The 24,264-nt window shown below is 43.9% G+C and overlaps 1 protein-coding gene and 3 long non-coding RNA genes across 6 annotated transcripts in view; 3 read left to right on the top strand and 1 right to left on the bottom strand.

Annotated features, from left to right (window-relative positions):
• ZSWIM6 (zinc finger SWIM-type containing 6) overlaps positions 1-2,874 on the bottom strand; it is a 111,886-nt gene extending 109,012 nt beyond the window's left edge. For both annotated transcript variants that reach the window (XM_052775656.1, XM_052775654.1), the window contains exon 1: positions 2,348-2,874. In XM_052775656.1, coding sequence (XP_052631616.1) covers positions 2,348-2,861 — 514 coding nt within the window. In that variant the 5' untranslated portion in view covers positions 2,862-2,874. The remainder of the gene's footprint in view (positions 1-2,347) is intronic.
• An 881-nt stretch (positions 2,875-3,755) lies between these two features.
• On the top strand, positions 3,756-16,481 carry LOC128137194 (uncharacterized). 2 transcript variants are annotated; one of them, XR_008233602.1, is made up of 3 exons: positions 3,756-3,883; positions 5,869-13,559; positions 14,809-16,481. It is a non-coding gene; the product is annotated as an uncharacterized LOC128137194 (long non-coding RNA). The 2 variants fall into 2 exon arrangements; XR_008233601.1 differs by lacking the exon at positions 14,809-16,481 and having other exon boundaries at positions 5,869-13,653.
• Positions 16,482-16,485: 4 nt separating this feature from the next.
• LOC128137195 (uncharacterized) lies at positions 16,486-22,999 on the top strand. The gene is made up of 3 exons (XR_008233603.1): positions 16,486-18,189; positions 20,860-21,022; positions 22,067-22,999. It is a non-coding gene; the product is annotated as an uncharacterized LOC128137195 (long non-coding RNA).
• LOC128137196 (uncharacterized) lies at positions 18,289-19,758 on the top strand. The gene is made up of 2 exons (XR_008233604.1): positions 18,289-18,873; positions 19,262-19,758. It is a non-coding gene; the product is annotated as an uncharacterized LOC128137196 (long non-coding RNA).
• Positions 23,000-24,264: the final 1,265 nt, after the last annotated feature.

Raw genomic sequence — 24,264 nt, forward strand, 5'->3', positions numbered from 1 at the left:
ATTCTCCACCCCATATAACTCACTCCAGTTGAATTGGCTTTAACAGTTGCACCTTTCTGCTTCACAAGGAGTATCTTGCCGGCAAGAGCTGGCCCTAATGACACAGCTACCTACCCAAATTACACAAGAACTTTCCTACAGCAGGACCCAGCCTACCCAAGTGCTCCACGACTCCCTCGCCAGGCAAGCCAAAGGCCTCTGTCAAAACAACTGACATGTTTCATATCACCAGTTTCCACTACTATTTTTGTGCAGCGTTCCAAAGGAGGCTCACATAAGGTTGGGGAAAAAAAAAAACCAAAGCAAATGTATTTTCAGCAGTAGGTATAGCATTTGTTTGGAATGCGTTTAAGGGCTCCAGAAGCAGCAGTCAACACTTCAGTTGTATTTATGCATATTTTCTTTCTTCACATTGACCCTTGCCAACATTACTCAATGCCCCCCCCCCTTGAAGCCATACAAAAAGTTACTTTTTTTCTTTCACAACTACTCACTGAGGCCTATTCCACTGCTGAAAGCAAGCGAAGCAAAGCCCACGCTGGGTGTCTGTCTCCTGGAGAAGATTGCATCTTTTATTTATCGCCCCTTGGCTTTATTTTCACAGTGAATTCCTGGCTTAAACGTAATCAGCCAAGAAACCCTCCCTATGTGCACTCCTGTCATTCCTCATCGCCTGCAAACAGAATCAAGTGCAAGCAAAAGGGAAAAAAAAAAATAATAATCTCAGCACTGCCAACCAAACTAAAAAAGCCCTACTTCTGGTTTTGCCAGTCCTGAGGAACCACAGATGCACCTCAGACCTTTGGAAAGAGAAAGCCAAAAGATGAAACTTATAAGAAAGTTAATTAGATTAAAAAAAAAAAAATTGAAGTCCCCCTTAGGCAGAAGGGAAGGGCACTGAGCCTAGAAGCAGGGACACGGCTTCCCTTCGGAAAAAAAAAAAAACGATGGCACGTTTGTAAGATGCCTGCCAAGTCAATCCCGCAGCGGGCAGGACCGAGTTTTTGGGGGAAGGTGGAGGAGGGGATCCCGGCGTCCCCCCACACACCCCCCGAACCACCGCCGCCAACAAAAGGCGAGCAGCAGCCTCTTTTGTCTGGCTTCCCCTTTTCGGGGAAGGAGGAGGGGAAGCCACAGAAAACTGGGGGGGGGGACGACGACGGGGGACGGGGGAGGACACAAATAAACAAGAAAATGAGAACAAAGTGGCCGGGTCGCACAAAGAGCATCACCCACCGGGAGGGGGGGGGGGGGCGACTGTCTGCCGGGGACGGCTTCCCCCCGCCATGGCGGGGGGAAGCCGTCCCCGGCAGACAGCCCCCCAAAAGGGGGGGGTACCCACCTCTGCAGCCCTTTAAACACAGGCAGGGAGGAGTTAAGCAGAGGCGCCCGCAGCGGGTGAAGAGCAGCGGCAGGCGGCGGGGCTTGGGGGGGGGGGGGGAGAGGAAGAGGAGGGGGGGGTATTGTTCCTGGAGGAGGAAGAGCAGCGCTTCCCCGCCGCCTTGTCACGAAGCGGCTCATCCCAAAGCAACCCCCCCAACGCCCCATACCCCCTCAGGCGGGGCGGATCGCGCCCCCTCCCTCCGGCTCGCCGCCGCTGCCCTAGAAATGCCTTTGTTCGCGGATCCCCCCTCCCCGCCGCACACCCGCTGCCGGGGTCTCGCACCGCATTTATGTCTTTATTTTGGACGGCGGCGCGTCCCGCCCCCCGCTCCTTCCCCCGCCGGCCGCCCTTCTGCTGATTCATTTCCACCGGCGGTCCCCCCCGGGATGGCGGGGGGGGGGGGCGGGGGGGCGGCATCTCCTCGCTATTGTGGCTCGGGGTAAAGCGATGACCCGGATTACGGGGGGTGGGCGCTGGGAGGGGGCAGAGCCAAACAGGATTACACGGACTGGATTACCGGGAGCGAGCACGGCGCGGTGCGGGGGGACTGGTTAAAGGGACAGGCGGGGGGCGGCCGGCCCGGCGGCGGGGTCCGCGGCCGTGTCACGGAGCGAGGGAGTTACTCCGTGCCCTGGGCGCTCGGGGGAGGAGAGCGGCGGAGGAAGTTGCCCGGCCCGCATTACGGCCGGGGAGCCGAGGGCTCCTACGGGCCGGGCCGTGGCGGGCGGGGGGCAGCTCCCCGCCCGCGCTGCCGGACACCCGCCCCAAGCCCCCCCCGGCCCCGCCAGGGGCTGCCGGGGGAGGCTCCGGCCGCCGGGGCCGCGGCGGGCGGGCAGGCGGCTGCCCGGATGGCAGGCGGGTGACACGGCGGGGGGGGGGGGGGGGGGGGGGGAGACCGGCGGCGCCCTGCCCGGGTGGCGGCGGCGGCCCGGCTCCGGAGCGCGGCCCTGGCCGGTGACTCACCGACTTGCAGGACGTTATCGACGCAGCCGCCGTCGAGCAGAGCGATGCCCCTGCGGAAGGGCAGGCGGTTCTCGTCGGCGGCCGCGGCGGCGTCCGCGGCCCCGCCGGGCGCGGTGGCGGCCCCCCCGGGGGCGGCGGCGGGGTCCTCGGCGCCGGTGTTGAAGGAGGAGTACATGCAGATCTCCCTCTCGCTGCGGGGGAAGGACCAGTAGACGATCCTGCGCTGCACCGGCTCCGGAATCCGCTCGAACCGCTCCTCCACCCGCTGGAAGGGCCACTTCTCCGCCACCTTGCGAGCCGCGATGTCCAGCAGGGACTCGGGGCTCTGGGTCTTGCCGAGCGGCAGCAGCCCCAGGGCGGCGGCGGCGGCGGCTGCGGAGGAGGGTCCGGCGCAGAGCGCTCCGCTGCCGGGTCCGGCGCCGCCCGCCCGCTGGCCCGGCCTGCACCCTGAGCCATAGCCGGGTCTGCAGCAGAGGCGCTTGGCGGGGGGAGGGAGCTGACCGCGCTCCGCCATGATCGCGCCGCTTCTAAGCAGACAGCGGAAGTGGCTGTACCCTATAAACGGCTCCAGGAAGGCAGCGAACGGCCGCGAGCCCCCGCCGGACACACCCCCTTTGCCCTTATTTGGTGGCGGGGGCGGTGCCGGGCGCTTAGCCGACTGCGGGGGGCGGGGTAGTGCCTTATGCAAATCAGCGTCACAAACGTAAATAGAACGGCCCGAGGAAGGCTCGTTCCGCGGGCTGGCGGGGGGTGGGCGGTGGAGGGGGTGGTGCGCGCTCCTGCCGCCATCCCCCCCCCACACACACACCCCCTCCCGCTGATGTCACGCGCGCAAGCCTGGGCGCGCCCCGCGCGCGTGGTGGGAAAGGGGGCGTGGCCGGCGGCGCCCCTCTCTGCCACCATATAGGGAATGGAATGCGGGGGCGGGGCCGCCGCGGCCTCAACCCGGTCACCTCTGCTGGGAAAGCCGGCAGGGCGGGGGGAACCGCGCCTCGCGGCCGGAAAATACGGTAACGGCTGAGGCGGACGCCCTCGGTGGCGGAAAGGCGGGGGCCGGCACGCCTCCGGCGCCTCGCCCGCTGGAGGGGGCGCAGGGCGAGCGCCCGCCTTTCGCCGGGGCTCCGCGGGAGTTGAGAGCTGCGGTGGGGGAGTCTCGGAGGGCAGGATAGGGGTGGGGTGGGGGGGCCCACACAGGAGAAGAGGCCTGGGCTCCTGCCTCAGAGGCGGGCTGAAACGGGTCCGCTTCGCCCGTTTCAGCCCGCCTGTGGGACAGGAGCCGGGGTGGGGTGCCACCACCCCCCCCCGCCCTCCCCGCCACGCGTGCCCGCCACAAGCCCGTGAGGTACCTGAGTGAGGCGCGCCCCAGCGGCTTCCCCTCTGTTAGAGGGAATACGGTAGCCGGGGCCGCTGGGCCGCGGGGTGCCCGGCGCGCGCGGGCCGGCAGCCTGGTGGCAGCTCCCGGTTCGTTTCGCAGATGGTCGGGCTTGGAACCGCTCCGGTGGCCCAAGGTGAAGGGCTGGGCGCCACAGACCCGCGGTGAGTCAACTGAACGCAATTAGCGCGTTGTGTTTGCCTGGGTGTCGGGAAGGTTCTGTGGAAAGGCTGGTGCTGGCCATCTGTCCCGGTTAATTTTTAGCAAGCGGTGCGGCTGCAGCAGAGCGTAAAGCCGAAAGGATTTATTCTGTTTTTCTGTGCTCGTTAAAAAGCATACCATTCGGGGTCGTACCGACTCCTCAAATTAAATGGCCTTCCTGGGGGGGGGGGGGGGGGGGGGAGGGAGAGAGAGAGAAAATGAACCAGAGTGGCAGGCTGAGATGGGTATCGGGCTCCTGCGTAGCACTGGGTGAACACCAAATGCGACCTTTGCTTGTATCAGGGAGTTCTGGCCCTAATTACAGCCACGCTGCTGATGTAAAACATTACGAAAATACTATACAATAAGGATCAGGGCTAGCAAATAAAGCCGTTACCGTCTTTCCTATGGAGAAAGACTTTGACGTATCATTTTAGAACATTCTTTATTAATTAAATATTTTGGAACCTTAGCTTGAAAGTGGCATTTTTGGCGACTCGCTGTTGAAAACAATACTTATTCATCTGGCTTGGATTTAACACCGAACAGCACTTGCTAGCACGTAATGCAGAAGCCGTAATTTTTGTGCCTAGTGGCTTCATTCACGTAGGCTGGTTTACCCAGCTAGACTACATTTTCCATGATGCAATGCAAGTCTTCAGCTGGGAGGTGCGCAGGCGGGAGGTGGCTCCATCAGGGAACGCAGCGAAAAAATGTCGAGTGTGCCGGGCGTTAAGATCTAAGAAGTACAAATCACGGCGAGTTGACTTGTAACTTGACATCTACTTTTTGTTGCCACCAAAACCCCTGACTGGAACAATAGCTTATTTTCTGAACAGGGGATTGAAGCGCTTTGCAGAAACTGCATTTTCCATTAAAAATGGATGGGAAATTGAATGAACCGTATTAGACTTGCTGACTTTGATTTTTAAAGAAAGATCAGCAGAGGCCTGAAGTTGATTTAGAATATGCAAGTATTGGCTTTTTTATACGCTTGTAAGCTCTTAGATGGTAGCACTGATTTGAAATTTCACAGAGAATTTTTTTAATGTCTAGATATAGAACTTTTTTTTGCCTTTTCTGCTGTCAATTGCTCATACTAAGAAAATGACTGATGTTTTTTAACCAAGGAGTTTGAACTGCAGACTACAGACAGGGCCTGAACTATGTTCTGCATAGTTTATTTTTTGTTTATACTACAAGTTGTTTTTTCTTTGGGATCATGAGAGCTACCTTCTGGGTAAGAAATGAGTTTAATCTGATGCTTGTGCTTCTGAGTATAGACTGCACAGAAGAGTTACTCTTGAGGCAACAGTTTCATAAGTCCACTGATACCTTGCTGGGATATTAGCTGGCTTCTTCCTCATTTTAGGCATGCATTTTACGAGCGATCTATTGGATTTATAAACTTAGCTCCAACTCAGTTTTGGAGGTGTTAGGGAGCCTGAATGCTACAGGCCAGAGATGAGGAGGTAGTACGTTCTTTTACTATTAATATGGTATTGATTTCGGTATTTCTGAAAGCAGAGAAACAGAATAAGTAGAAGGTAAAAAAACTTGCATGTGTATGAGAGCAGAGGAAAATTATATTTAATTTTTGCCCTACAACTTACTCTTTGTTAATAACTGTTCACATCTCGAAGCAATTTTTCTTCTCTGTTGTTCTAGTGCTATTTCTGTTTTAAACAAGTGTCTAGCAAGTCAGTAAAAATGCTCTTCTAAATTGAGTAATGGCTGTTCTTTACCAGGTCTTAGCCACCTGCTGCAATAAAAATAACACACTAATGCCACTGGAAGAATTATTCCCTTCATAGTAAAGAAGCTTTAAAGTAAAAATTGAGAAATAAGAAGAGTGAGAGGAATACCAATGAACAACAAAACATCCATAATAAGCAGAAGTAGCCCATGTGTAAGTCATTTCAACTTGGTCGTTCTTCTGTCTTTTCAGATCTGGGCAGAAATTACTACATTCACCTAAGAAATCCCAGAGAAAAGCAAGTGGAAAAGCCCATAGATGTACCTCTTTCATCCGTCTACCACTCAGCAGGAATAGCTACTTCCCATTAAGTCCATGAATATTAATAGCTACACAGGATGCCGGTGAAGCTTTTTTATTTCTGGGCTGGGGAGCACATGAAGAGGTAATGGCATCTGTGCTCTTGACATTCTGCCATAAGCACCAGGTGTGCTTCTCCTTGGGCTCCCTCTGCACTGGTGTAGCACCGTAATGGCTTGAAAATTATCATCTGAGGCTGAAGTTCCTTTGTCCTGCCAGTTTTGCCCCTTGAGTTCCTTTCACTTTCTGAAAGCAAGTGGGAAGATGTGTTAACTCCAGGGAAGAAATTAATATGGTGTTAAAGCCATACCTGAACTGTGGTTTAACTTCTAGTTAGCTTTTCTTTCAGTGGTTGTTCTTCTTGTGGAAAGACCTTGCTGAGCTGGGCAGTCATTTCCTCTCTTTCTGCCTCACGGTTTTGGGCGGTCTGTATTCCAGAGCTACGCAGAAAGAAAGGAATGGCTGGAAAACAGCAACCTTAACTTGGTTAACTTCCTGCATGTAATCAAAGGCTATTCTATGAGCTGCTTGGAAAAATACTGCTGCCCACCACTCAGTGAAATTCCTTCTTAATCGTCTTTCACAGCATTAAGCCGCTTGCAGTCATTTTTGTTCATTCCAGTAAAACATACAGGGCTTGTAGCATTCTACCAGTTGTGCTAATTTAAAAGAAAGATCGTATACAGCTGCACAGTTGTCTTTCTGTGAAGGAAAGAATGGTCTAAATGTAGAAAAATGGGTGGCAGGCAACCTAATGCTGGCCAACACAAGTCACCCTCGTGGTTAAAACTTATCTGGAAAGATGAGACTCAGCATTCCTGCATTGAAGCTGAACAAGAATCTGGATTCATGTGCTGCATAAAATATTTCTAAATGCTGGGAGGGTAGCAGGTCAGAGATAAAGAGGAGGAAACTCAGAAAGGGAGGCTAGGGCACTCTCAGAGCCAGAGCTTTAAGAAAAAAAAAAAATGCAAGAAAAATTACTTGGGGTGACAGCACTAAAATAATCAAATACAAGAAAGATGGATGGGCCTGCTGAAACAGCTGAATTTACAATGCTAAACCACATCTTTTTTATCATGTTTCTTTAAGCGTTCTTAGATAGCTAGGTACTTCATTTCTTATAAAAAAGCTATAGGTTTTACAGATAACAAATGTACTCTAACATTTATCATTTGAAAGCTTGAAAAACACTGCTGTAGGTAAAGGTAGTGAATATCCCTGCACTTTGCAGTGTAGTGACTCTGGAAATTCAAATACAGTAAAAACAGACGTTAAGTCATGAGTGTCAATGAAGTTACCATCTTAAGATTGGTCAGTGAAGAAAACAGTGTAGCTGGTCAGTATCTTCGGTTTTACAATGTTTTCTTAATGTAGTTTCCTTCATTATATTCAGAAACTATTTTTAATTTAAGGAGTTAAAAAAAGAACATTTGCCTTTTACTAGCCTTTTAAATGAAATACTCTAGGATAAATATTCCCAGCTCTTTAGAGTCTGTCTATTAAAGTGAAAATAAACGAGCAGCACTGAATGAGCCCTTTCAAAGTGCAGCTTTTTATTCTAATTGAATTCCATGATGATTCCAAAACTAGAGTCAGAGGCTAGAATCTAAAAGCATTTAGGAAAATGTACTTAAAGTGCTAAGCATGCTTTACCAGTATTCTAGAATAATGAAAAGATACAAACATCTCAATTTGAGCTAAATCCTCTTGACATTCATTTCTGTGTCCTCTCCCTTTTTGTGGCTTGATACTTGAAGTATGAAGTCATTCTGAGATGGACTGAAGGGAAAGGCATTGTGTGTGCCATACTCCCAAAGCTGCGTGAATTAATGCTGCTCTGTATTTCCTCAAGGAATGAGCACATTCAGTTTATGTTTATTGAGAATAGACCCTGGGAATGAATTATTTCTTCCTTATAAGGAGCCTTGTGTTGAGGTATCTGTGGGGAGAGTTTAGCTCACTACTAAGTTACCAGGGATAAAAGCATTGCTGTTACAAGTAAAATGATAATGTGCAAGTGACTTCTTAAAATTAAACATGTTGAACTGATTTAGAGGGTTCAGAATTTCCAAGCCTTGGAATAGAGGAATAAGAGTGTCTCACCTTTCTTCAGAGTTTTAACTTATTCACTTAACCATTTGCAAAAAGTCAAAAGCAGAAAATCCTGTCACTGAGAGGACTCTAGATTTAACATCCCTCTGGGTTTGTTGTGACCTTCTGTAGATCCGAGCTGCAGAATTCATGAACACTCAAAGCAAAAAGAATGTTATTCCTCTCACAGGCTTTTGTAAACTTTCTTTTTAAATGATTATATTTTCTAATACTGAAATAAAAGCAAATTTGATTAAAACTTCAGGTTTTAAAATAACTTTCTTATAGGTATTCTCTCTCTTTACTGCAAATAGATACACTTAATTGTGGTAAAGTGGTTTAAAAAGAAAAAAAAAAGATTCCTCAAAGCTTTATCTTCTTCTGGTCAGACATCCTCCACCAAAAATGTGATAGGCCAGTTCAGAAGTTAATCAGGTGCAAAATGCCACCGATCGGTTTACCGGCATGTGTAGGAACACCTCAGCACATATAATGTAAAGTGAAGTGGACTGGTGGTCTAAAAGGAAATATTATTGGATTGCCTTCTTGTGGATAAGCATCCTCCACTAACAAACCTCCTTTTTATCTTCTCGGGCTTCCTGCCTTTAAACTGTGCTTTACTTTAGACTTCCTTGCATTAGACCAAATTATTACATTGCTGTGGCAGGCAACATAATAATTCTTGGGCAGAAACTCTGCATGAAGAAGGGCATGCAAACCCCAATCCACTAATGTCAGGAACAAAAGCCATTGCTTACCTAGATTTTCACCAGTGACAAAGAAAGAAGCAACATATACTACAATTCTCAGAAGTGCATTTTCCAGGATGCTAAGTGCTGGTAGAATGGCTTTAAAAATGGCTTTAAAGAAAAACAAAACAAAACAAAACCACCCCTCTTTCCCCCATTTCAAGAAGGCTGAGTCCAGATTCATTCGTGATTGCAAGAGATCTGTACTTACAAGGGAACAGCTTAAATATACCAAAAAGTGAAGCTCCTGCCCATGCGCTATAGAGATGCGGTGCATATCAGTGTGCACACCCTTGCTGTGCTGGTGCCTCCTTGTCTCCACCAGCACAGCCAAAACAGCAGTGCAAGGAGGAGGAAAGTATAGCTAACTGGCCAGCAATTACTCAGGATATTTGCCAGTCTTCTGCAAACTTCTCTGCCTTTATAAATTGTAACTGAGGACCCACAGAAAGTATAGAGGTAGGTAAAAGGCAGAGATAGCTGAGCAACACTTAAATGGTTCGTTTTCAAACAACTGGAATTCTTTTAAAAAGCTTGGATATAATCTCTGCTTCCCCTAATTTGGTCACCAGTGATTGCATTTAGCAAGCTGGGGAAACTGAACTGGACTTTAAGATTTTTTTACTTAACAGCCTATTTAAAATTTAATTCCTACCGGTACTTAAAGTCTTAGTTTACAAGTATTTGAACAATATTGCAAACTGGCCTCTAGCTTTACTGGGACTGAAACACCCTGTCAGGATTTACAGGCAACTCTTTTCTTGGGTTGTATCAGAGACAAACTTACAAGGTAGTGCTCTAAATACGGGGGTGTCTGTATAACTCAGAGGAGAGACAGAGATTTTTGTGTATGTTGCGCTATCTGGTTAAGCTTCATTTGGTCCAAGAGGACTATGCACTGAGGAATAATTAATAAAGACCTAGTGCGAGGGTATAACATTTTGAGGAGTTGGTTTCACTTCTTCCCGCCCCGAGTTTTCATCTTCTATTTGTATCTGTATAGCAGTATTTGGTGTCAACTCCATCCTTAAGCAAAGTGCCACTTAAGTACTTTTGCGGGTTGGGTTTAACTAAGTAAAACTCGGGCATTTGTCCCAGGGCTTTAGAAGGCATTTGAAATTTTGTAGCCTACATACTAATTAGACTGATACGTACTTGTTTTACCAAGTTATCCCTGCAACACCAAGTGACTGAGCCATGGAATACTGCATCTGTTTGGAGCAGTCAGCTTCCAAAGCTAAACACAGTTTACTGACGTATATCTTGGGTGATGTTGATATACTTTCACCTTTATTTTATACCCCAACTGTTAACTAATTTCATTGTCTATTTGTCTGTTTCTATCCCTTCTTTCTCTTTCCCATCTTCCTTTGGTGCTGCCAGTTCATTGTACACTGTACTGCTCTGTCCCGACTAATGCCCCATAAACTTTCCATCCACTTACCTTCCTTCTTCCTATTCTTCCTGTCCTGCAGTCTTGGAAATTGTACCAAAGCTAATATCTCAAGCTAAGCCTTGTAATCAAATTCAGAAGATAGAGATAAGCTATGGTTAGAGCTCTGCAGTAAAGTGTTGTCAGAGAAACCAGTACTTCCTTGTATTTCGGTAGCCTCCCAAGTTTCACTGGAATCCCTTTCTTGGAACAGGGATTTAGGATTTTTTTTTCTACTGGTCTGTCACTAAACAACATCTAATTTTCAAGGTGCTCTGAATAACAGCATCTAACTTTTGAAGTTCTAAATAGAAAGGGGTAGCATTCTTCTTTTTCCTCTTTTGTGCTCCAGGGATTAAGATATTCTGAGAGATATTCCTCTGCTGCACTTAACCAGTTGGAATAATAGTGGCACAAAATACTCTTATATTTCCGGAAAGTTAGTGCTTTGAGCCTCTTCCAGGAGGGTATTAGGAGTTGCAAGAATTTGGCAGCTTTACTACTGAAAAGGAAGGGACCCCTTGATACTTAATACGTATCCATGCTTCTTTGCTTCAATAAATTAGGCAGGACCTATGGGACAGCTGTCTTACTGCTAGACACTGTCCTCTGCTGGGCTGTATTGGGGTCCTTCAGAGCGAATAGATACAGGCGCTGTGTGTGGTGTGATTCAAACGGTCCAGGAGATACTGTGTCAGATACTGTGACTGTGAACTTAGGCAGATGTCACCATCAGTCATCCTACGGATGTTGTGATCCACAAGCAGGAGGGGTAGAAATCTATTCTGGTATGTTCATGTAAAATACATCTTTCAGTGATTCCAAAAAATGGAGCCTCTGGGCAGGGACAGGTCTCTGTGGAGCCTCTGAATTAATCTGGTTGTAGTGAAGGTCCGATGCTATGTTATTGCTCCCCCAGTCTGAGAAGATGGAAGAAACTCTCCAGTACCCTAACTCAGAACTGCTTCCCAGTTAGTAATTTTAATATGTGCTTCTCAGAGCTTTGTTACAGACAGCACAAAAATCACCTTGTTCTTCTGTGGTTTCAGTGGTTCTGAGCAGCAGCAGCAGCAAAGCCTGAGCACAGTTTTCACTGTGCTCAGGGCAGCAGCGCAGGCACCAAAGCTCTCCATACGCACACTTGGACAACCAGTACTGAGTTGGTTTGCACCCTACTCTGACCTTTCAATTTATCTCTGCAAACATAAAGGCTTTGATTTTTGTTTCTTAAAACAAAATTTGCTGGCTGCTGTTGAATGGCTGCTTTTGAAGTTCACTAGGAAAACTAGAGATCTTTTCTTTAAAAAGAAAATAAGAAATCACTAGGCTATGAGTTAGGAGTGGAAGAACTGAGGAAGAGAAGGGCAGAACTAATGCGAGTAAGATTTGAAGGATGAATGTATAAACCCAGTCCCTTGCCAACTCCACCCTCTAAATGGCATTTACTGCCAGGGAAATTGGATCCACCCTGGACTGATTCTAGCGTCGGGAAAATCCTCCTAAAATAGCTCTGGGCCTTGCAAAAGTTGCAGTTTCCTCTCCCAATAATTGATGCTGTGGTGACAACCTCCATCTGGTACTCATGAGTCGCAGCCACCACATCTGCTAAGGGGAAGAAGGCAACTTTTTCCCTTTGCTCAGAATCTCTTGCCTTGTCTGCAATGATGGTCCTAGGAGTGAAAAATTGCTTGCTAAGTTTGAGCACTTCTTGACAGGGATGGTGTCCCCTATACCAGCAACTTGGAAATGAAACTGCAATCTCTGCTTACTCAGATTTTAAGTGTAAATGAAGAGGAACCACTTTAAGAGTACCTGGGGATTGGTCTAAGTTGCATTATTGCCATTGACTGTGGGTTTATTTCATACTGTTTACTAAATGGAGAGTATAACCATGGCAACATTCATGACATGCTCTGTATGGATCTGCCAACACGAGACTGAAATTAGCATTCAGAACACAGCCGTTTGAAAGTAGCTTGAGAACTGAAAAATAATGTTGCAGACTACAGTCCGGATGAGAATACACTTCAGCATCTGCAGAGTGAAAATTATGCAAAATTTACTACTTTGACTCATGCCGATCTCAGCAAGAGTATATGTGGTATTATTTGTATAGATCTTACCTTGATGAGTGACAGCATAATGGTATAGATACTAATAGCTGGTGGTGATTCTGACTACCCCATAACAACCATAATTTTGTGTGAAGTATACAAATACTACAAGCCTTTTATGCTCAACTGTAGTGCAAAGATAGTTAAAATCTTTTTTCCAAGTTTACTTGGAAAAAAAAAGAATGACAATTCCTAGACAAGATGAAGGTTCTACTGTCTGCATATAAAGAAAAAAGGTACAGGGTGAATGGGAGTAAGGAGGGGAGTATAAAAGGATATTCTAGATCTGAGTTAGTCCTCCACTGTCCCAGCTATAAATTGTTGACAAACATAGTCTAATAAATATTTTTTGTTGCTGCATGTTGTGATGTTTTTGCAGAAGTCTTTTATAAGAGAAGTCATGGTCTGGCAGAATGAAGGTGGATTGAATTATAGCTTGCTTCTTCATGTCTTTCCACAGGTCACTTCTTTCTGAAAGGAGCAGAGTCAGCATAACTACACCTTTCTCATTGAGTCATATCAGCTGTTGCAAGTAATGCTGAACAAAAATAATTCCCTGGTTACACTGCCTGCACTTTTATCTGTGGTTAACTTCACTGTTTTTGTTTTAAGTCAGTCTCTTCTTTTGTGTGCATCTGCCACATACCAGGAAAGACATGTTTCTGTAAATAAGCTTCACAAGTCGTTTAGGAGATGTGTAGGAAAATACAGAACTGCTTTTAACTAACTTCTGAAAGTTGGCTAGATTTTAAGCTGACTCTGCCCTTTCAACAGATGCTCAGAACAGTGACTGCTCTTCATTGCCTCAACACACCATCTTGGGATAACACATCAGCCAGTCTGATGGAATATTTTATGTAGAGTTACTACTTCCCGTGAGTCAGTGCTGTAAATGGCAATTACGTCTGCAAAGAACACAGCATCATTCATGTCCCTTGCTGCCCTCATGGCTAGAGGTGGTACATTTTAGGGAGGGTTAGGTTAGTCCTAAGAATCATATGGATCTATAGAAATGATGGAAAAGTTGCTAGTAAAACACAAAAGACTGAATAATTAAGTATTTTTTCTATGTTTGAAGCATACAGGCAAACCCCAAACTTCTATCACTTTGCAAGGTGAGAAAATACATCCTATTCCAGCAGCAACTCAGGAGTGTGTTGGCCATCAAAGCTAGGTTTAAAGTAACACATTCAGGTAACTTTAATTCAGTGTTTATATTCAAATTGACCAAGCACCTATATGTATTGCTACTGTTTGTTTTCAATAAATTTGAAACTGGGAAAGACAATCCAGAGCATCTGATGAAGTTAAAAGTACTGGCAGTAAAGAGGGTAAAGAGGCCAATCCAGATTATTATTGGCTAGTATCCATGTAGGCAAAAAATGTATAACTGATATGTAAGCTATTAAAGGAAATCAGTAGAACTAATGTTGGTTAATATGAGTATATGAAAACCAGATCTGACCACAGTTTTATTAAACAACACACTTGATAAAAAAAATGTGGTGTTTACATAACAATACTGTTTATGTAACACTTAGACTTCTTCCAAACATTTTGACTTACCACTGCATGACAGTTTTTATATGTCATGCTAATTTGATCAATATGATGTGTTAATTAACAGAATATTGGTTAACTGACTGTCAAAACCAAAATAGTAAATGGAGGATTCTCACTGAGCAAGTATATTCATATTAGGGTTATTTTAGGAATTACTTTTGGCCATGTGTTATTTAATGTTTGTTTTAAATTGCATCAAACATTGTACAAAATTATTAATGATACTCATAGATGATCCAAAAGATTGGGGATGTAATAAGCAACAAAGGTAAGTCATTAATGCAGTCCTGATGACTTTTTAGTAACTTGGGGGCAAGCAGATATAAGTTTTGTGGGTAACTGTGAACAGTGAAAGTAGACTGTCCTTTTTACCTGTACATTTGGTCTGCCCACCAAATACGAGAGCTCAAGAACAGAGAAGACACCCAAATTTGGATCCATTGAAGGTCAGCTGAGCAAGGTGTTCTCAAAATAAAATTCCCTAGCAAACACAGTGTTTTGTTTTAGGGGAGTCTAACCCTCCAATTTGTTTTCCTTGGTTTCCTTGTATATCATGGCTCTGATCATCAATAAAGCATTCTGTTATGGTACATGCTTATACAACTTTTATTTTGGCATTTCAGGGTAATGCTAAAATATCCCCATGTTATTGATTGACTCTACTTTTGAACCTTGAGACAGTCTTTTTTAAATATGTCTTATACCATAGATGTGTCACTACTTCTGTTACCCTTTCTCTGCCTAGCATAGCCTTCTCAGATGTATTGGTACAACTCTAGCAAATAACAGAATAAAACTGTGTCTGCAGATAATTCTCATAGTCTAATCATCAGTCACATTATGGCAAAGCTAATGCTGCTGTTGCCTTTTTTATCTTTAGAAATTTGTGTTTTGCTGGATGGACCTAAGAAAAACTGAAAATGCTAGTTGGAATTTTTCTTCTGTTAACGAGTTTTTATTTGGGGATTTGGAGGAGGAATGAAGAGGTGCAGAGAGATTTGTCAAGGAAGGTAACAGTGAATGAACTCTTAAATATGGTGCTTTGGTCAAAACGCCTCATGTAATTCTTGGCTATACAAAGAGAAATCTCTAGGGACTGCAAAGACAATACTAGTTATACATTTGGCACAGAAACAATATTTGTTGGAATTTGCTTTGTCCAGTTTAGGATTCAGGAAGGCTGTTGGTAGACAGAAAAGGTTGAGAGAAGAGCCAGAAAAATCATTGATTCATGTGATATAATACAAGGAAGTTTTTCTGTTTGGTTTATCAAACAGAAAATTGTATTGACTGCAGTCCAAAAGTATCTGCAATGAAATAGAAACTTAATACCTGGCTTTTCCATCTAGCTGACAAAGACATAACAGGATCTGAATGCTGCATGTTGAAGCTGAACAAAATCAGACTAGAACTGACGGAGTGGTACAATTTTCCCTAAATAATGAGCAGTTAACCATTGGAAGATTTTAATGAAAATTATAATGGGCTTTCCATCTCTAGTAGTTTTAACCTCAGGAGATGTCCTTCTTAAAAGAAGTATTCTAGCTGAACTCAGCAGTAGTTCAGGAAATCTCAGGGACTTCTGAGAACAGATCAGCCCAGATGGTCACAGTGGATGTTCTGGCCTTATCTTTGATAGGAACCAAGGTGGTTTTGGTTCTTCCTTGAACTCTGCTATGAGCTTATGTCATGATCCAGTTTTTTTGCCTATGGATGCTAACATTTGTACTGGAACTTCAGTGCAGCTGCAGCAGTTTAAGAAAGGTCATAATCACCTGTAAATGGTGTAGTATGGCAAAGGATCCAGACTGCATAAAAGCCTGTTCTAAAGATGTACACAGAGGACAGCCAGCCACACATGGAATTTTAGCACTTCTTTTTCATGTGTGTTCCAGTTTCTGCGCAACAGTCTTGTGAATTAACAGGGTATCTGGTGATTCTGTGCCACTATATAAGCTTGTGTTCATGTACAGAAGGTGGAATACTGTTTTGGATTAAGTCTTAGCTTACTCTTGTATGCATGCGTGATTTTAAACGCACCAAGGGTATGTCCATATCGACCCTTGGTTTTTTAGCTTGTCCAAAACTTGCAACTTGTGTTTGGGCTCTTGTTTGTGAAGTGATATTTAGTCCTTCAAATAAAAAGTGCAGAAGTAATTAGTAACATTAGCTTATCATTATTTACAGCAAACCAGTTCCCTCTTTGTGCATAGAAAACTCAAATTATAACTTTGCTTGGCTGAAAACTTCCTTTCTGCAAGTAATAAAAGTGCAAATAGCCCTTACAAGGGCTACTTCAGCCTTCTTGCAGCTTGGGGCAAAAGCACGTTGGCAGAAGGACAATGTCTTGTCTCTGGTGGCTATGAAGCCTCTCTGAACTCGACCTGAATGTGAACTTATACAAAAGGCACCACTGTGCAGTGACAAGAACTTGAAAACAGAGTATAATTACATAAGAAATTTAAAATAAGTTAGGAAGCATGTTTCAATGAGATCAACATTCCAAGTAGTCCCTAACAAGAATTGGATATTTGTATCTCTGTTGCCACTCATTTTTCTGGTAAGTTTCCTCCAAGCTGAAACCTTATACCTGATAGCAATCCTTAACAGGCTTTTGGTGCAAAGTTGGCCTCAGTATCTGTATTGGGTTTGCGTGGCAAGGTTTTGGTAGCAGGGGGGGCAACAGGGGTGGCTTCTGTGAGAAGCTGCTAGAAGCTTCCCCCATGTCTGACAGAGCAAATGCCAGACGGCTCCAAGACGGACCCACCACCAGCCAAGGCCGAGCCCATCAGGAACGGTGGTAGCACCTCTGGGATAAAATATTTAAGAAGGGGAAAAAAGTTGTGGCAGGCACAGAAACTGCAGCTGGAGACAGGAGTGAGAACATACAAGAGGAACAACCCTGCAGACCGCCACGTCAGTGTAGAAGGACGGAGAGGAGATGCTCCAGGCACTGGAGCAGAGATTCCCCTGCAGCCCGTGGAGAAGACCATGGTGAGGCAGGCTGTCCCCCTGCAGCCAGTGGAGGTCCACGGTGGAGCAGATATCCACCTGCAGCCCATGGAGGACCCCACGTCGGAGCAGGTGGATGCCCAAAGGAGGCTGTGACCGTGGGAAGCCCGCGCTGGAGCAGGCTCCTGGGAGGACCTGTGGCCCCGTGGAGACAGGAGCCCACACTGGAGCAGGTTTTCTGGCAGGACCTGTGACCCCGCAGGGGACCCACGCTGGAGCAGTCTGTGCCTGAAGGACTGCAGCCCATGGAAGGGACCCACGCTGGAGCAGTTTGTGAAGAACTGCAGCCTGTGGGAAGGACCCCAAGCTGGAGCAGGGGAAGAGTGAGGAGTCCTCCCCCTGAGGAGGAAGGAGCAGCAGACACAAGGTGTGATGAACTGACCCCAACCCCCATTCCCTGTCCCCCTGCAGCACTGAGAGGAGGAGGTAGAGGATTCAGGAGTGAAGCTGTGCTCAGGAAGAAGGGAGGGGTGGGGGGGAAGGTGTTTTAAGATTTGGTTTTATTTCTCATTACCCTACTTTGGTTTAATTGGCAATAAATTAAGTTAATTTTCCCCAAGTCGAGTCTGTTTTGCCCATGACGGTAATTGGTTGAGTGATCTCCCTGTCCTTATCTCGACCCACAAGCCTTTTGTTATATTTTCTCTCCCCTGTCTAGCCAAGGCAGGGGTCGTGATAGAGTGGCTGTGTGGTGCTTAGTTGCTGGCTGGGGTTAAACCACGGCAGTATCCTATACAAGTCTCCCAACTTCTTTAATTACTTTGATACTTATAAGGAAGAGATGTGTTTAAAAAAAAAAAAAAGCATCACAAAGGACCCTGTGTTTTCCTGTCCCATGCTGAAGAAGCTAATAAATTGCATGATCCCAAGAAATCAAGAGAAGAGCGAGCCACAGTAGTGTCGTGGAAGTAGTAGGTAGCGCTGATCACCTCACCATTGCAGCACTGGCCAGGACGGAGCTGCGCTAATTGCTGCCCTTGATATCAGTAGCTCCAGGGCTTAGCCTCTATTCAGATGAAGCCAGTTTCTAACAAAGCTCCCAAACAGTATTTTACTACTGAGGAGATTTGTTACTCTCTTTTAGGGGTAGTTTTTCTCTTTTACGTTCTCATCAGACTGCCTTGCGTGTTCTTTGTAGTTTCACTGGTTGCCAGTCATTGAGAAGTACATGTGATGTGTCACTACTTCCTCATCCATCTTTGCATCAGATAGCTGTCCAATTATACTTAGACTACTCAGAAATCTACAGGTAAGCAAAGCATCAAATTTCTGGATAGGCCTTATGTCATATGCCTGAACCTCTTGGGTGGGTGGTCCTATGTTTTTAACTTTAACTTTTCAGTCTTTAACTTTTCATCTTTGTGTGTCCCCTCCATGGTAAAGACTCTGCCTGGCAATTCTCACTGAGACAGGAGGCTCCAAACTACAGCTGTCATGAGACAATGGCTTAGTACCTCACACCTCCACAGCTGATTTTTGCCTTCTCCTAATGGGAGTCTTGTGTCTCAGATGCTATTGATTGTGTTGCAGCAAAGTCACAAGGAGAGACCTTGCAAAGCAGCACAGCATTTGCTAGTCTACGCACAGCTACACTTGACTGTCATTTCCCCCTTTCTCATGGGCATCTGAAGAAACAAATTTTGATCTGTGGCTGTGGGGAAAGGACGATGGAGAAGGTTTTATCTCCTTTCCCCAGTTTTGCTTTCTGTCTTTGCATTGAAGGAGGTTTCTTTTCTGAAAAAGCCCAAGTCTTTAGAATTCTGATGAGATTTTCCTGGGATACACACCAGGCTTATGTCAAAGTGCTGTGGTAACTGTCAGTTGTTTGGAGCAGCAATCTAATTTCTCTTCCATGCTGAAAGTATTCCTGGCTGTGGTACTCTTGAAGGCTGTTTCAGCTCCACAGATACAATCTTGTTTCTGCTACAAAATGGTGAGTGTAATCTGCACTTTAAATTACAGTGAAATCATATCCACAAACTGGAAGGCATTCCCCAGACTATCACACCTTGCTTTTAACATATGGGCTGACTGACACAATCAGATCAAATGATTTTCCAGACTTTTTGTTATATCTACTACGCAGCATTTCTCATTTAAGATTCCTGCAGTGAGGCTGTATCTCCAATGATAGCTTAGATTCTCATCTGGTGTAAATTATCGTAGTTCCAGTCAGCTTCAATGGATTTGATAATTTATGCCATCTGAGGTTCTGCATCGAAAACTCAGTAATAAAAAGCAGCTGCTACTTTAACTAATCTGAAAAATGATAAGTGCCTAGTATGTGCCTGAGTCTAGTTATCTTAATACCTGTTACCCAGCTGCCAGCACACCACTGCATACTGGAGAATTAAAGTCCTTTGTCCTGCATCTGAGTAACTGGGATTGTGTCCTGTATTTTACCAAAAATGAAAGTTGAACAGAGACTGCCATAGTCCTTGATGGCAACTTTGCTGTGAGACTCAAAAGCCAACACTCCCTTGACAAAGCCTCTGAGTTTGGCTCTGCTAGAAGCTAGTCATATCTTTATACTGACCATGAACATTACATGTATTATACATATGCAATATTTTAGAGCAGTTACTTAGGTTTGCCACTTTAATGTGCTTTAGTTTTGATTTCTATGTTCATCTTCAAGCCATATGAACATTACTTGATGTTTGGTTGATTTGAACTTGTAAATAGTATAAGATTGCATGGATATCAACAATTTCTATCAAGAATATTTATATCAAGAATTTGTAAAGTGTTTCATAGAAAACATGGTCTCTGAACTATTCCATAATGTGATACTGTAAATAAAGTGCCTATCACTATATGTTTGAAGAAAATGTCTTCTTTATTTACAGTTCTTGATTTAACTCTCCACACAGTATAAATCATCATTTTTATATGACTAGAGTACATTATGCAATTTTGCCTGTAAAGAACTATTTATGCCATAAAGTATCAAATTTCCCCTATCACTTTAAAATTTATGTACAATTGTGCTCTTTCTTTTAGTAACAACAGGGTGTAGCTATAAACACCACCTTTTCTATAAATCACGTTCAGTCCTGGCTCAGGCATACTCCATGACTGCTACCCAGTGGTGACACTTTTAGTGAATGACAGAAGTTTCTGTCCATGCTCAAAAATCATCCTTAATAGGTCAGCAAGAAAAAGAATAATCTTTTATTCCAGCTTGTTCCTTGGAAATAACTGGTCTGGCTGTCTTTACGTCTAGCAAAGACTCTACATTCATCTAGACCTGAAAGTAACTTTTCCTGGTATGCATGAGTAGAAGCGTTGATAAATGACAGACTGGTGGATTTTAGGAGATGAACTGTTTTTCCTGGTAGACGAAGGTCATCTTTTACATCTCTAGGGCTGGTTGTTTTGTGTTTCCTCTGCATCATCCCCTTTGTTTACTACCCTACTACACACTTTAGCTAGTACTAAGATCTAAACCCTCCGATTATGGTGGTGGTGCTGGGGGGGAGAGCAGGGGAAGTATTTTTGCTTTTTCCTCCATTGTCAAATTTTCTTCAGAATGTTTGAACAAGAATGAGTTATGAACCATCAATCTAAAGAAACTAGGTGTTTCCAGTCCCAGCGTGGGAGAGATATTTTGGCAATATGCGTCGAGTTCTACTACAGTCGTGGGACTTGTTGTTAAGGGGATCGTGGGTTCGTTGCCTTGGACGATAGCTGTAGCTGCATCACCCAGCAAAGCCTAGTACACGTGAAAGGAAGACATTCACCCTTCAGAAGGCTTTTGGAGGTGCAAACAGAATCATGACAAAAATTATACAGCTGACCCTGGGTAAATAAAATACCATCAAGTGCTGCCAAAATGTCCTTCTCTATAGGTTGGTGGCAAAACTTAAGCAAAGACCTCTCCAAACTTCTCTTTTCCTTCCTTTTCTTGCCCTCCCAGTGTCTTTACTTTCACTGCTGTCTGACCACTGTCCACATATTTGGGTGGCTCCATCTTACTACAGAGGGACAACGTCCTCTGCCCATCCCAAACTCCAGATGCTTTCCAGCTCTTACATTCTTCATCTTCCTGCCACCTTGTTCCCATGTAGTGGCCATGTGTAGTAAGTAATCACCAAGGGTGAGAGAAAGGGCAACAAAGACAAATAAATGTATGGGGATCATCATCTTAGTGAGCCTGCAGGAAGCCTGAGGTGTGGTTGAACTAGTCGAGTAACGTTCTGCCCTTTGGTGCTATTTTATGTGTACTCGGGGGGAAATATCAGTAGTACAGTCATTTTTACACTTAGGCTATACAGAAAATTTGTGAGTACAATAAACACTTTGTTTATACAGCACATATGTTTGAGTACAGCTTTACCTGCTTATGAGAAATGATTCTTTATTCTGCATGTGCTTTAAAATTTGCTGCTTACTTTTTGCAATGCTAATATGGATAGATATGTTATGTGTTGGACACAAATTCAGCAACACTTTGTATTGTTTTACGTGCTGACAAATTGATTTGAATTTATTTGCAGCTAACTAAAGCACCATATCAAAAACCTGATCTTAATTATGGATATTCAATTTTGCATTTGCTAGAACAAATAGACATCATCTTGTGTCAGAGATAAGTTTGGATGATAAAATATAAAATGAGATGCAGTACCTGCAACTTCTCCTGGGGTCTAGCCAAAGGATGACCCAGCCACTGACTTATCAGTTGGCTCCAGACCCCACACAGCAAGGATAAACACCTTGGCAGCTGGGGAGGAAAGTACTTGAGCTCCGGGGGAATCTTCAGAGGCAGGGAAGGGAGTCAGCCTGAGCTCTTCCCACAAAGCTAGTTTTGCAGCCTCTCCTGCCTTTTTCTAAACTGTATAAACCGGGATGTAATCAATTACTTCTTGTTTTGCTATTCCCAGCAACAGTCTTTTGAAAACTTAACCCAAAACGTTTTACTAAGCTGAACTGGTAGGATTTCCCCTTCAGCTGTGAGAGGTTTTATTCTTGTTCAAGGCCTCATTCATGCCAGCAATGGAAATACAGAAACTTGGAAAGGGTTACAGGCCAAAGCCAAGCTGCCAGTGAGGGTCTTTGGTCAAATGCAGCCTAGGAGGAGCGGACAGATCCCTTGCTCATTTTTCTACCTTTCTTCTTTTCAGATCACTTCCATGTCATGTGTCGCTACACATCACCTGATTTACTAGATTTTGTTGTTCTTCCTAGGAAAATGATATTCTGAATAAAAAGGATTTGCCTTTTGGAAGGTTTTCACGCCCATTTAGTAATAACACAGGATGTAGTGTACTCTAGGCCCACAGTACATCCATCTACCTACCCAGAATCAGACCCAGTACAGGCAAATGCAGACAACCTCCTCATAGGGAAATGCATCTGTCAGACAGTGGCAGCTTTGGTACAGTAGCATGGACCTTCATACACCATAAGAACATTCACAGCTTCCTTTCTATATGGGTGTGAACGCACTCATCGCTCATAAAAGTTCAAACTTTGTAGAAATCCTACTCACGCAAAAGAGCTTTTTGCTCCCACTCACCTTGTGGGAGTGAAGTCCAACTGCGAAATCCTTTCTTTTATGTAGAAGGATTTTCCCTTGATAAGTTTTCTATTTGATATCCTTTTGATTTCACAATATGTCTTCTCCTTCTCGTATTCTGAAATAGTAAATAAAAGCAGTTCATTTCCTCTCTTTATATTTTTTGTACTGTACAAAAATTTCTATTGTATCTCAGATTTGTCTCCCTCCAAACATTGAACTGTTTTCTGCCTCTTCCTACCAAAGCAATGGATACTAATAATTTCCGGAACCTCCATATTTCTACTAGGCTTTTTTAATCTTGGTAGATGTTGGTTTTTCACGTTTTTTATCTTAAGTGAGGGCACTCCTGCTCAGAAAAAAGCATGAAAATCCTCCACACAATATCTGATCAGTACTTACTGCTAGCCCTTATCTAGATGGCTTTTTAATTAAGATCCATCTGACTTCAAACAGACACAATTAAAGGCTATAGCAGAAGAAATCAAGCTGAATCAACCGCTACACTATTTTAAAGTATATTTGCAATTATTAAAAGAATTTGTGTGAGAATAGCAGGATAAATAACAAATATATTAAGAACATTAAAATAATTTTAATTGTTAAATGTTTTCTGTTAAAAGTCTGAATTGGCTAACAGGTTCTCTCACATAAGAATATAAGGTCTGACTGATATTGGTAACACCTCTTTTCTTCCTCATAATACAACATATTTGCGTGCACATATAAATTTGTGTAGTTGTAGTCTTCCTTGCTAATGTTTAGCAATGCATATTTATACATCTGAATCAGTATAACAACTGAACACATTTTGAAGAGGTAACAGTATTCATTTGAATTTAAATGTGTTGTTTTGAATAAGCAGTTATGTTATGGAGCTAAATCAGTCGGCTTAACAACAAAGGGCAGTATGCTGATGAATTATGTATGTTATCTGCATTTTCTGCCTGCTGATAATTGACAGGTATCATGGCACTTTCTACAAACTTCCTGTAATTATATGCCACATATCAAACATCAACTTATGTGTAATGGTCCTCCCCACACACATACACACAAAATGTTTTTATGTGTTATTTAAAGCTTACAGCATTTTTAAATTTCCTGTTTCTCTCGCTGTGGTTTACAAGTTGCTTTGCTACTCAACCCATTCAACAATGTTAAATTAGTAGGATTTCTTCAGTGTTAGTTTGTCAGAGTCACTCATTCAAGTGTTTGTTCCATCCTTTTGTTTGTTTTGTTTTTTAAAGAAAGAGTTAGGATAAACCAATACCAAAGAAAATTTACCTTGTATTGTTTAAAAGAAATTACCTGCTGTTTGGATACTTGTAGTAAAACAGATGTCTCAGTCTTTGATATCAAGTTCCTGTCTTACTGACAGATATATTTTCATCATTATGTAGCACCTTTACATAGTAATAGGTTAAAAAAACTGGTGTCTTAACAGAGCTGATTAAATAGCTAGTTCCTTCTTGGTAGCATGCATTTAATTCAGACTAACTCCACCATAACAAGGATATATTAATTGGGTAGCTCTGCAACTGGACTCATTAGATGCAATGCTTACTGATTAAATTTAACCACTACTGGCTATCTTAGCACATGATTCAGAATTACTTTTCTTTTAATTCAGTGTTCTGTTCCTTGGAACAAAATTAATTTTGCTGAGAATTATTTTAATAAACCTGTGATAATAAACTATAATTAAAAAGGAGTATTTTAGTTATCTTGAAGGGCTTTTTACTTATATTGCCTTAAATACACAATTTATATTTTAATCTAAAAACCTACATTCAGTAAACG

The sequence above is a fragment of the Harpia harpyja genome, chromosome Z (assembly GCF_026419915.1).
Source record: "Harpia harpyja isolate bHarHar1 chromosome Z, bHarHar1 primary haplotype, whole genome shotgun sequence".
Classification (NCBI taxonomy): Eukaryota; Metazoa; Chordata; class Aves; order Accipitriformes; family Accipitridae; genus Harpia; species Harpia harpyja.